Source organism: Alnus glutinosa, chromosome 4 (genome assembly GCF_958979055.1).
Source record: "Alnus glutinosa chromosome 4, dhAlnGlut1.1, whole genome shotgun sequence".
NCBI classification, from domain to species: Eukaryota; Viridiplantae; Streptophyta; class Magnoliopsida; order Fagales; family Betulaceae; genus Alnus; species Alnus glutinosa.
Genome location: NC_084889.1, coordinates 10,539,070 through 10,552,970, shown reverse-complemented (window position 1 = coordinate 10,552,970; position 13,901 = coordinate 10,539,070). Strand labels below are relative to the sequence as shown.

Genomic DNA, 13,901 nt, shown 5'->3' with positions numbered 1-13,901 from the left:
AAAAAAATGAACAATCTGTTTTCTAAAAAAATTAGGGGCAGAAAACTATAATTTTATAAGTTATACAGTTTTTTAATAACAAAACTTGAAGATGAAAAAAAATTGCAATTCCTTGGCAATTAAAAAAGAAAATGAACAATCTGTACAGATTTGAATTTCTCTATTTTAACAATCAACAAAAAAACAATGAACAATCATATGATATGTAAACTTAAATTCTACATTTAAGTTTTGAATACTTGTTTTTTCTTTTTTCATAACAATATCTAATATAGAATTTAAAAATTAAAAGGCATGGAGAGTGATTCGCATGAACTTGAGCCTATAGAAGAAGAGTATGAGAACGAGGATTCCCTTGAAATTAGTAATAGTGCTACTGTTGATGCAACCATTGAGTTGGTTCAAGATACTGCTATTAATGAGGATCCAAATGAAAAGAATGTATATAAGAGAAAGCCTAGGAGGAAGACTTCTACTGTGTGGAATCATTTTGAGCAAGTTGAGGTCTGTGGTGTAAAAAAAAATCAATGTAAATGGTGTAAGAGTAAATTTACCATATCAAAATCAAGTTGTACATCTACTTTAGGTAGACACTTGGAGTCATGTTTGAAGTATGCTGGTTCAAAGAAGAAGCAAAAGGTTTTGTCAGTTGATGGTAAGGAGTCTGGTGGTGTGGACATTATTTCAAATTTTCAATTTGATGAAAGTAAGGTGAGAGAACTCTTAGCTCACATGATCTTGTATCATGAATATCCTTTTAGAATCGTGGAGCATGTGTTGTTTAATAAGTTTATGAAAGCTTGTACCCCGCATTGGAAAAAAATTTCTCGAGCTACTGCTAAGAGTCTTTGCTTTGCCACTTATGAATTTGAGAAGAAGAAGTTGAAAACTTTATTGAATCGGGTCCCCAAAGTTAACATCACAACTGATATGTGGACTTCTTGTCAAAAGGTTTCTTATATGGTTGTGACATGTCATTTTATAGATTCTGAATGGCGGTTAAATAGGCGTGTGTTGAACTTTTGTAATATTCCGCCTCCACACTCTGGACTTCTTATTGCTGATGCACTTCATAAATGTTTTAGAGACTGGGGTATAGAGAGTAAAGTTTGTTCAATCACCGTAGACAATGCCAAGGCAAATGATGTAGCATTAAGGCACTTGAGAGATGTTTTTAATATGAGAAAATCGCTTGTGGTTGGGGGCAAGTTGTTTCATGTGCGTTGTTGTGCACATATAACTAATTTGATGGTTCAGGATGGTCTTAGTGAGATTGGTGATATTGTTGATTGTGTGAGGGATGGAATAAAATTCTTGGTAGCATCAGAGGGAAGATTAAAGCAATTTACTGAAACTGCAAAGAACTTGCATTTGTCATCTAAGAAGCTATTTTTGGACGTTCCTACTCGTTAGAATAGTACATATTTGATGTTATCTGCTGCATATGAGTTTAAGGACGTATTTTCTATGTATGGATACAACGACCATCAATTTATTTGGGTGCCATCGCAAGAAGATTGGGATAAAGTTAAATCTGTCTGTGAACTTTTGGGAGTCTTCAATCGAGTAACCAAGATTGTATCTGGTAGTGACTATCCAACATCAAATTTATTCCTTCCTGAAATTTGGCGAATGAAAGAGGTTCTAATTAATAAATGTGATGATGGAAATGACTACATTAGATCTATGGCACATCGAATGAAAGCCAAGTTTGATAAATACTGGGGCGAGTGCAATTTATTGATGGCAATTGCGGCAATTTTGGATCCGAGGTTTAAGTTGGTGTTCATACGATTCTGCTTTCCGAAGATTTATCAAGAGGCTGAAGCTACGAAGAATATTGAATATGTTCAAAGAATTTTGAAAGAGATATATGATGTGTATCTTCATGAACATAATTTAAATCTCAAGGAACAGGATCTTGCAAGCAAAGTTCAAGAAAGCTCTTCAAGTAATCGTTCAGTCTTTGCAGTTCATGATGAGGAGGGTGGTGTGGAAATTTGGGAGTCATTTCTCAAAAGTGCTGAAACTGTGCTTCAACCTATGAAATCTGAATTAGAAATGTATCTTGAGGAGGGTGTATATATACCTAACAAGAACATCGAATTTAATGCCTTGGATTGGTGGAAAGCGAATACTCTGAAGTATAATGTTTTGTCTAAAGTGGCCAAAGATATTTTGTCAACACCGATTACAACTGTAACTTCAGAGTCTACATTTAGTGCCGGAGGAAGGGTTATTGATCCACATCGAGCATCATTATCAACTGAGACAGTTCAGAAGTTGTTATGTGGGGCTGATTGGGTCAGATCATTGTATGGGCTTAAAAAGAAGTGTGGGGTATGTTTTTGTTTTATTTTTATATATTCTAATGGTGTTTGTTAATTTAGTTTTACTTTTATATTGTACTAAATACTAATTACTTATATAGTTAATTTTTTTTTTAATCTTAGGATGATCAAAATGAAGGGGAGGTGGAGATAACTTTGCCAGAGGCAATTTGATTGTTAGTGTTCTTTGCCTCTTTTTATTTTTTGAAGTGTTGTCATATAAGTTATATAACTATATATTTGGTTTGAGGACTATGTGGGATAGGTGGACTATGTTATTTTGTTTAAATTTTGTATAATATTATTTTCATCAAGACATGAAGACTTAAGGTAATGTGTGATTTATTATTTAATGATTTATGCACATTAACTTGTGATATATTTAACCTCTCTTGGCATTTTTACCAAGTATATAGAACTTGTGTAAGTAATGTAAGGGAGTTAAATTTAATCTAATTTTTTTTAGTGTGTTGCAGTTTCCATATTTTATTTGAGAGCAGATTTAAGGTAATGAATACTTTTTTATTTAATGATTTATGCACATTAATTTGTGTTATTTAACCTCTCTTGACATTTTTACCAAGTACATAAAACTTGTGTAACTAATGCAAGGGAGTTAAAATTAACTAATTTTTTTTTTAGTGTGTTACAACAGGTTTTATCGGAGAGCACACAAAAGAATTAAACATTATTATTATACCTATCAAATTACAGTTCTAATTGTAATTTCTTATATTTATGTTTGTATTTGTTTTAAGTGTAATTTTATTTTATTTTTGTAGTTGAAAATTTGTAATTCATAATTGTAATTTCTTATATTTCTAATTGTAATTGTTTGAAAGTAATTTTATTTTATTTCTTTAGTTGTTAATTGTATTGATTTTAGTCTTTCTAGATTAATTGGCAATTGCTCAATGCAAAATGCTGGATTTCTGATAGTGCAATTTGACCATTTGAAATTTCATGATTTTATTTTATTTATGTTAAAGTGAATAATTTTCAATTATGAAATGAGCCGAGCTCGGGCCGAGTACTCGAGCTCGAAATCGACTAAAATTGTCGAGTTCGAGCTCGAGCTCGGACACCATATTTTTTAAACGAGCCGGTCTCGCACAACATTTCCAAGCTCGTGTCGAGCTCGAGCTCGAGCTCGAGCTTCACTATTCATTAAACGAGCCGATCCCGAACAGGCAATACCCGCTCAGGATCGGCTCGTTTACAGCCCTACTTGTCACAACTTCGGCCCTCTTCCCAAACCGACTCAACGCGTCAACTATCTTTTCCATCGGACCTGAGGCATTAGGGATCATATATATCTTATTTCGAACAACAAACAAAAATAATATCTCTAGCTATTAAAAACAAAAAAAAAAACAAAACAAAAATACTCACGCTTGCCAGATGGCTGTTGCAGCGCCGGCCAAAGTAGAAGCTTGCAGAAGATGGAGGAGAAGAGATGGGTTGGAGGCTGTTGATACAGTTTCCAACATGGTGACGTGTTGGATGATAATTCACCTGAAGATTCGCCTTATTTTTTATGATCTGCAAAATAATAAATACTTCGTCGGGGGATGCCGACGATCCCCTCTCCGATGCTTAAGTAAGATGATAGTTTGAATATGAGCAGAGTAATTTTTAGAAGCATAGAATGTACCTCTATATCTGAAGAGATTCTGGTATTTATAGAGATTGAAGAGCAGTTAGGATTGTTCCCGGTTTGTGAGGGGATCGGTAGTTGAGGAAGACGTGGCCTTGGGTGCACGGACATTTTGGGTTTCATGACCGCCTATCTTGGGCGCACGATCCTTTATGGGTGACATGTTGTTGGAGAAACTTTGAGCGCACGATCTAGTTATGTATCGTGCGTCGTGTCCCTTAAATCTCATGGACTCGGGTGTTACAAGGTATCCGAGTCAACTATCCGAGTCGGGTGGGATCCTCGGCTTGGATGAACCCTTAGCTCGGGATGATCTGTGGCTCGGATGAGATCCTAGACTCAGATGGATCATCGGCTCGGAATGCACCCTTGGCTCGGGATGGTATCTCGCGTACTCGGGTGTTACAAGGTATCCGGGTCAACTGCCCGAGTCGGGTGGTCGGGTCGGTTGAACCGGTTGGGCCCAAATGATTTTGATGGGTGTTGATACACTAATATTTTCCCTAACAGAGGCGATGAGCAAAGAGCAAGGATGGTTTTGAGGATTTAATTGAATCTTTTCACGCGGAATCGTTGACGTGGCTTCTACGAATTTACAGACGGTTTTTTGAAAATGTACCCTTTCATATGGTTTGGTTCAAACTGTTTACAAATTTAACGACGGTTTCTAAAAAAACCATTGTGATTTTTTTTTTTTTATAAATAGTTTTCAAAAAATCGTCAATAATTTTAAAACCATCTAGAATCAAAAAATGGTGAATTTTTTGTAGTGTTTCATTCCTTGGGTCTATTCCACGTACCAAACAAAAGAGTTTGTTTGAGATTGTGTTGGAAAATAAAACTATTCTCAATGGTAAAAGCCTAAAAGAGATTTTTAATCTTCTCCAAAAACGCAATTTTGAGCCTTTTTAGAGCAAAATCGTTTTTTTTTTATTTAAAAAAAATGTTTTTTGAAAGTTTTTACCAAATAGACCCATTTTTGTTTAGTACATCTTTTTATGCATTAAAACTCTTTTTAAGCTCGTTAACTTAATACCAAACAGGTCCTAAATGATTTCCTACATGGGAGTGTGCGACTAGTTCCTAAAGAAGAGTTGGAAGGCTACACGCATGCCAATGAGAATTACTAACAAAGAGCCCACCATATTTGACCTCACAATTGTAATTGAGGAGAAGAAGTAAGGAGTTTCAAGAGCAATTCAATTCAACTTTTTGAATTTGCTACATCAAAGGTTAGTTTACCTTGTTCTTCCAGTTTAATGAAGTTTTTGAATAGGAAAAATACACTTTACTCTTCTAAAGTTGGACCCCTTTTTCGATAAATTCGATAGTCTCTAATGTTTAAAAAGTAGTAAATGACCCCTGAAGTTGGACCCATTTTTTGATAGTCTCTAATGTTTAAAAAGTAGTGAATGATCTCCCCCCTGGCCCCACCCCCGCCCCCGCCCCCGCCCCCGAAGTTTGATCGTTGGCAAGTCTTTTTTGTCTTCCCTGATGGGGTTTGTAGGGGATGAAGCCCCTAAAATACCTCGGGGTAAAAAAAAAATTAAAAATTAAAAAATGGTTAAATACAAAATAAAAAAGTAAAAGAAAACCATTTTTTTTTTTTAAAAAAAAAAAAAAAAAAAAAACTACAACAATAACAACAACAAAAATAGAGCCACCTTCATTTGACCAAGGGGGTGCCGAGCTGTGACGTCCCACATCACCTGGAAATAGGGATGTGCTTATATGTATAAACCCACCCTTCTTGACACAAAGTGTTTTAAAGCCATGATGGTCATGAACCTATCAAAACTCCACAGTTAAGCGTGCTTCTGCGAGAGTAGTACCAAGATGAGTGACCTACTGAAAAAGTTTAGTTCGAGAGAGCCAAAAACAGACAATATTGTGTCGTTAAAGGTGGGTCATTACATGAGCCACCTCTATTACACTAACCACCCTCCGAAGAGTTTGGAATGGCTTTAGCCACCCCCATTTGGTCAGCTTGAGGGTGGTTCGCCACCCATGAACCACCCTCACAGTCCATGGGGTGGCTTGAACCTCCTCCCTCTTTTTTTTTCTCTCCAAAACATTCTTGAGAGGTCATGACTAAAAGAGTCATGTGTCACACTTGACTGGCTTTCCATCAAAAGAGATGAAAGAAATTGACAGAAGGTCCTTTTTGCCAACAGCTAAAATTTCATGGGGATCGTTTTCCACTTTTTAAATATTTAAAGCAAAATCAAACAATGGGTCCAACTTCGGCTTGGGGGAGAGGAGGTTAAAGTATATTTTTTCCTTATTGTAAATTGTGACTTGTGCATGACTAGTATTACCGTCTGGACCTTGTTCTAGTTTATGAGATGCATATTGGTTTCTTAAGAGAAGGTGGTTTGATTTTTAAAGAAAAATCATGTTGTTAGATTTAAAGATTGCTTAAGTTTTTGGAATGAATATTGCTTAAATTTATGGATCCAAGTTAGTTGATTTAATGGGTTTGATTTCCTCTTGATGAAATGGACTTGGATTTGGCATAAACTGTGGGCTTAGTCTTTTGGATTTAATTGGGTTGAGTTTGATATGATCAAGTAGGCTTAAATCCTTTTAAGGTTAAATGGCCTTAGGCTTGATATGGAAAAAAGGGCTTGAAACTTTTAGGAATAATTTAGAATGTGCGTAGGTTTGAGGTCACGTCAATTTTTTTTTTAATAATTATAATTATAATCATTTTATTTTTATATATACCTTTTGAATATTTTAGTAACTTTGATACAATTCTAATGATAGCATAATTATAATAAAAAATAAGTTTTGTTTTCCTATTAAAATATACCATACAATAGCTCTCATCTTTATTTTTTTCTATATCAATTAAATATTATTTATTTATTGATGTAAGAGGTCTGGTGAATGATGACCTCCTAGACGGAGTTCCACTCGACATAATTTTGGAGGGAGACGTTGGCATCGACAAGGCCAAGGGCACGGGCGGAGACGGCATCAAGCCGTCATTGAGTCACACTGCAAGGTGGAGCGGGGTTCCAACCGATATAGTCTTGATTAATAAATGTGCACATGATAACCTTTCTCAATTATACCAACTGGTTTCCCGTTATTCTAAAATTTACATATAAAATAATTTTATTTTTAATTCTCTTTGTAGATGTAAAACAAAGAAAACGAAGAGCTTCGTACGTAACAAGTAACAATTGGGAAAAGTTGCCCCAGCAGCTCGGAATTGATGGGGCCATTGGGACAATTTGACGAAGTGAAGTCACATCACAGTTGCACTTGAAGAAGGTAGCAGATGATCATATGGGCCATTCAATATCTGTCTTGATCCATGTGAAAATCATGAAATGTAACTGTTTCATTATTCTATTTTTTGTTCAAATATTGAGTAATTTGAGTGGCCCACGCATCAAATCTATCCATGGCAGCTCAACTCCTCGTTGGTGTAAGGCATACTTAGGGGTGTAAGATGAGCTCGGCCACTCGTCAGCTCGGCTCGATTCGGTTCGGTTAAACTCGATTCGGTCTCGGCTTGAATAATAAATGAGCCGTTCGTGAACACAATAATATATTCGAATATTAAACGAGACATACTCGTATAAACTCGGCTCGATTCGGATAGACTCGGATAAGCTTGTATAACTTCATTTTTACAATTTTTTCTTAGTATTATTTTAATTTTGTAATAAGAACATCTTAAGTAAAAATGAATCATCATCCAAATATGATAGATATAGCTTGAATTATTGTTGTGAGTTTAATTTTATAGATTTGTGTGTACATAAGTGTGTTTGTGAGTATGTGTGGTTATATGTGTTTGTGTGCACACATGTAATTTGTGTATGTGCATAATAAATTTATATACATACATATAAACTCGAGATTATATTATTTAAGATTCAAGTTAATTTATTTAATGAACTCAGATGATAAAATTTTAATAAGACTTGATTAATTAATGATTAATATGGATTTATGAAAATATAAACAATCATGATATTTACTTTATATAAGAAATGAATAAGTTAATTGAGCAGCTCGTGATAAGATCGAGCTCGACTCGTATTCGAAATAAAATTAAACGAGCCAAGCTTGAACAGAATATTTCGTTCGATGATAAATTCGAATTCGACTCGTGTTCGAAATAAAATTAAATGAGCGGAGCTTGAACATTCAATACTCGATTCGACTCGGCTCGAATACAGCCCTAGGCATACTTATATTAGAGATATGATTTTTTATTACTCTAAAATATAATTTTTGACCACTTTATCATGTAATAAAGTAGTCTCCTAACTAATTTAGAAGATTTCTTTTTATTTTAAAAAAATAAAAATTAACACGTGGATAAAAGTGACCAAAAATTGTGTAACACACTCAATATTATAAATTGGTGGGAGATGAAGCCCAAAAACTTGTGGGTCGAGCAGCGGATATAACCAATAATTGATATGCCATTCTCCCTTTGTCTGCACCGTTTGATCATGTAGTACAAAAACGTTTCAAATGCGCAAGCCTGGGACCCAGCCCCCAAAATGCTTGCGAAAGAAAAAGCAGCCGTTCAAAAACAAGCTTATTTGGTATTTTTTTTTTTTTTTTAAACAGTGGTATTTTGAGAATTTTGATAGTAGTTAACAAAAAAATTTGAACAAAAAGTTGAAATTGAAAAAATTTAAAAGATGAATGTCCTAAATTGATACTTTTTAAAGATTGAGTACTTAATTATAAAAATTATAAAAGATTAAGGGTTATAAGTGAAGTTTTTTTTAATAATAATAAAAAGTGATTGGTATGAAATAAAGTAGGATGGAGTTTGGAATTTTTTAATGGAAAAATGAAAAAAAAATTGTTTTGTAGTGAATTATTAAATTTATTTGAATAATAATAAAAAATATTGATGTGATATAAAAAATAAAAAAATTTAGAATGTTTTGATATTGACTTATTTTTTGGGGAAGTGAAAAAAAGGAGGGGGGAGAGAAGAGAAATGGTTAACTTCTTCTGCCGAGGACGAAAATTAGGATTATTTTTAATTATTTGTCTGAATTTGAGATCTTTTGAACAGATAATTAAGAGAAATTACTTATGAGATCTACTTGACTAGATAAATGGTTGAACAATTATAATCATCTATTTAAATTTTTTAAATATAAACAAATAATTTGGGATGATTCTCATCCAAAACTATTGGAACAAGTTTGCCGAGTCAAATCAAATAACAAGTCGTTACAGATAAGTTAACGAATTGAAGTCACATCACTGTTACAGTCGTAGCCGTTGGAAGAGAGGATAACGATGTCATGGACTTGTGACTTTTAGCGGGATTTCTCATTCTCATTTCTTACTTGGATCGTATTGACCGTTGCTTGAATATGTTGCCTTGAAAATTAGGCACAAGCTTCCAAAATCTTTGTTTGCATGAAGTGGCGAGGCTCTCCAAAATCTTACCGAGTTTATTATTTTATTTTATACTTAACATTATAAGAAAAACAATACCAAGTAAAAACACAAGTTTCCTGGCAGTGCATGTATTGATATTGGGTTAAATGCTTTTTTGGTATATGTGGCAAGTAAATAGACATGCACCAAAGGAAAAAGGCCGGTACCAACTTAATAAAACATAGGGTTAAATGTTTTTTCTGGGTACACGTGGTAAGTAAGGGTCATTATTAAATATTAAACGGCTGTTTCGGTTTTGAAAAGTATTACAAATAATACGTGCCAGTAACCGAAATACCGACTTAGCCCTTTCATCTTGATTTTGTTACAAAATCTATGTCAACACTCTTAAAAATGCGACATATGTCTCATATGCCACATATTTAAGCCAATTCAACATGTTTGTCGCCACAAGATCCACAATGTATCACATCTCTCTAAAGATATTATGAGAATTTGTTTGTGTGATTAGGGTAGAGCAGGAAAATTTACGGTGGTTCAATCTATTTTGAGAAGAAATGAAAAATTTTGATATCAATCAATTTGGGTTTAATCTTGTTTTCAGTATTGGTAAAATTTAGTTTTGGTAAATTTTTAACATTTATAGCAATAATAGTTGAGGCTTCTCACAAACTTACAACTTACTAAGATCACTTTCAATGGCCTGTGCATTTCTGTATACAAAATGACTAATTAAAACCTATTTTATCTATTTTAGCTAATAAAGCTCTTCAACAATAAACAAGGTCGTCATGCACAATACAACCTTTTTAGATCTTACTACTACACATACTCCATATGGCCTTTGCAGCTGACATCCCCACAAAACATGTCCCGTAGTTTCTGCCTCTGCTTCACACAGAGCATGGTAGCTCTTCCGTGATTTTACGTTTAAACAAATTTGCTTTGGTAACTAAAGCATTATGACATGCCCTCCACGTAAAAACTATCAGCACATGAGGAACCTTCCTCTTCTATTTTTACGGGAGCTTATGTTGAAATGTATGTGAACTTTCCCCTTGTCACTGGCTAGAAGTTCTTGACCTAGATGGTAGGCACTTTTGACGGTAAATTCTCCATTAACGGTGGTCTTCCAAATCCATCTATCATTATTATTATGAATAGAACCAATAGGAATTTGACAGATGTGAGTCGCAGTTTCATCACCGAACAGCTAGCGAACCCAACCTATCTTCCACCTTTTAGTATCCCAATCATTATCTATATAAAAAAAAATAAGCTCCGTTACTTTTGAATCCCAAGTTAATTATCGAAGTCAAGTCACACGATAACAACGCTTCTTAAAACGCAGAGACAATTGTGACCAGTTGGCCAAGTCAAACCAAATCACAAAGTATAGAGCTGAAAAAGTCTAACAGACTTGGAAATTGCAGGGGCCATTAATTGGGACAACATGACCAAGTGAAGTCGCATCACAGTTACATGCACTTACACTTCAAAGAAGGGAAGACATTATTGACCCGGAATATAGATAGGATCTTCTTAGTTTGAAATATAATGGATATTATTAATTTTATGGTCAGTATTTAAAATTTATGTATTTAATAAAGTATTTGATTTCACATGAAATTTTAAAAGACATGTTAATATTAACTTTATATACACAGTTAGATATACCAACTTTAAATTTTGACCATAAAATAATGTTCCGTTTATTTCGACGTAAAATGATTTATGTTGTAAAATATTTTCAGCGAAATCATTTTTCAGAAAAAAAATATTTTTCTGAAAATATTTTTCAGTATTTAGCTAGTACGAAAAAATTACGAATGACGAAAAATACAATTCGACAACTACAGCCGGAATCCGACAATGTCGTTGGCCGGATTCTGCCAGATCCGGCCGAATCCAGTCAGATCTGGCCGGATTCTCGCCATTTTGGCCATATCCAGCCAGGTCCAGCCATTTTGGCCAGATCAATGGCTGGATCCGGGCGAATTCCGACCATATTGGCCAAATTCGATTGGAATCTGGCCCGTCGGAATTCGATGACTGCGGCTAGACGTCAACATATTCCGGCACCGACTGTCAACATTTGTCGAAATCTGGCAATCGGATATCAAAATTTAAGATTTTCGGCGGTAGATTCGAGCTACCAACAAACTCTGATACCCGACGGTAGAGATTCCCACAAATGTGCGTGAAAGGACGAAGAGTTTAAATTCAGAAAACGATTTACGGTTTTCATTTTTCAATAATTAAATAGGCTTTTACGTATGGTCAAAAACTAAAAATAATTTCCGTTGACCATTATTTTCAGCCTACTAAACATCGTAAAATATTGAAATTATTTTTCATAAATTATTTTACATCGAAACAAATAAAGTATAAATATCTATCAATTTCATTTAAAATAGAGAGAATAGATCAATTGACAGCAGCTTAATTTCGTCTATCATGGACTTACGGACATTTAGCAGGATCTTTTGGTTAGAAGATTTTGTACGTCTTTATTAAATGTGAAAATTTGATATATCATTGACTTGTGGACTTTTAATTAGCAGGATCTCTTGGTTAGAAGATTTTTGTACGTCTTTATTAAGTGTGGAAATTTGATAAATCAGGCACAAGTGACAAGCCCATTAGCTTCCAGCCTTCCAATCTACGTTGGCCGCTAGCTAGCAGCTCTCGTACGTAATTATTCTTTGTTTCCAGTGGGTTTTCCAAAATCTTACCAAGTTTATTTTATCTTTACATTATAAGAAGAACAATAATAAGTAATATTATTGATATCATGGCTATCAATTTTTTGACAGGATTTATAAATTCGACACAAATTTAATACGAAATTTAAAAATTAGGGTTGAAGAATCTGACTCGTTTAATTAAATTGATCAGATTATGGTTGACTTATATAATCTTATATTCATTCTTCGACATGATCTAAAACCGACACGAGACGTAATGATTGAAATTTTTTTATATAACCCATGCATGAACCCAAAACAAAATTAGAGGATTAATTAAGTTGAAGGGTTTAAAATGTTTAATTAAATAGGTCGAGTTAGAATTAACTTATATAATCTTATAATCATATATCTTGAATCAATCTGAACTTAAGATGTGAATAGCTAGAAACGGCCACCCTTAATTGATAATGGGTTTCAAGCACTAAATAGACATGGACACGAGAGGGATAAGACCTTAGTAAAATATGTTAAGAGTAACTAAAGTTTTTTTTTTCTTGACTCATGCAAGAAATGTACACCACGAGAAATAAAGGCAACGTAAATGTCTAAATGAGTTTGAAAGTTGAGATATGATAATCTTTTGCCACCCAAAAACTCAAGATAAAGTTTGAAAGTTTGTTACCTCAAGACAAAGTTTGAAATATCATATCTCTTGAAGGTTTATCTCAAGGCAAATTAAGACACCCACTTGGATCCTTGCTGTGAATCAATCCCATATTTTTTTTTTCTTCTTCTTGGTATTTTGCTCCTTATATATATTTTGGATATTAGATTAGAACTCTTTTTATTTCAAAGTTGAAATGTTTCGAAACTTTCTAAATGTGCCAATCTTCTTGCAAATGTTTTAGCTAAATGGGCTGTTACCCACTTTGTGTTTGGTACCATTCCCACAAGTTCTCCCATCCTCTTTTCTATCAGGATCAAAAATGAATAAAAACATTTCTTGTAACATTTTCTCTATTCAATTAAGAAAAATAAATAAAAATAGAGGCTAGACTACGTAGTAGGTAATATATAGATGGTTCCCTCGAATTGTTAATTATAATATGTATGTATCGACCAAATAATGATCTACAAATTAAATTGCAATATATCCCTCCCTACCCCGTGAAAACCCTCAATGTATTTTACAACATTCACACGACGGCGTACGAGGCATGTATTCGTTTTGTCCTTCCAGAAGAAAACATTTTGGGTCCATGCGTATAGTAGTACTCTAGATACAGAGATTACTTAATTGATTGGTAGATCGACCGACCACCTATATTTTTTCTAAACCCGACTTGTCACAATGTGAACAGATATCTGGTCCTGCGTACACTTGTCACAACGTTAGTTTTGTTTTCAACTCTTTGATATCAATTCCATGCAAATGCAAGTAAGTGAAAGAAATTCAAGGAAACACAAAATTCCACAAGCTAGCAAGCACTCATAAAAAAACAGAGACCACGAGTCCATGCACGACAATTAGTAAATGGATTTGCCTCCCTTTCCCAAAAACGGACACGTGTAAATAACTCTAATCAATTGAATGGCATTTAGTCCGTATATCGCGGGTCACGACGTACGGTCCCGCCCCATTACCTGCTCAAATCAAGGAGGAACCGAACCCAAGTTTCACGCATCGTTCAAATCAAGGTCAGATGTGACCTTCCAAATCTATCTATCATTATTATGAATAGAACCACTAGGAATTTGACAGATGTGAGTCGCAGTTTCATCATCCAACAGCTAGCGAACCCATGAATAAGCTCCGTTACTTTTGAATCC

General features: G+C 34.3%; 2 protein-coding genes across 2 annotated transcripts; both read left to right on the top strand.

Moving 5' to 3' along the window:
- Positions 1-294: 294 nt before the first annotated feature.
- LOC133866117 (zinc finger BED domain-containing protein RICESLEEPER 2-like) lies at positions 295-1,413 on the top strand. Its single transcript, XM_062302673.1, has one exon. The coding sequence runs from the start codon at positions 295-297 to the stop codon at positions 1,411-1,413; it is 1,119 nt and encodes a 372-aa protein (XP_062158657.1).
- A 15-nt stretch (positions 1,414-1,428) lies between these two features.
- LOC133866116 (zinc finger BED domain-containing protein RICESLEEPER 1-like) lies at positions 1,429-2,504 on the top strand. Its single transcript, XM_062302672.1, has 2 exons — positions 1,429-2,340; positions 2,454-2,504. The coding sequence occupies exons 1-2, from the start codon at positions 1,429-1,431 to the stop codon at positions 2,502-2,504; spliced, it is 963 nt and encodes a 320-aa protein (XP_062158656.1).
- Positions 2,505-13,901: the final 11,397 nt, after the last annotated feature.

Coding starts and splice junctions, on each gene's coding strand:
- LOC133866117 (XM_062302673.1), top strand. CDS start 295: ATGGAGAGTGATTCGCATGAACTTGAGCCTATAGAAGAAGAGTATGAG.
- LOC133866116 (XM_062302672.1), top strand. CDS start 1,429: ATGTTATCTGCTGCATATGAGTTTAAGGACGTATTTTCTATGTATGGA. Junction 2,341..2,453: donor GGCTTAAAAAGAAGTGTGGG/GTATGTTTTTGT, acceptor TTTTAATCTTAG/GATGATCAAAATGAAGGGGA.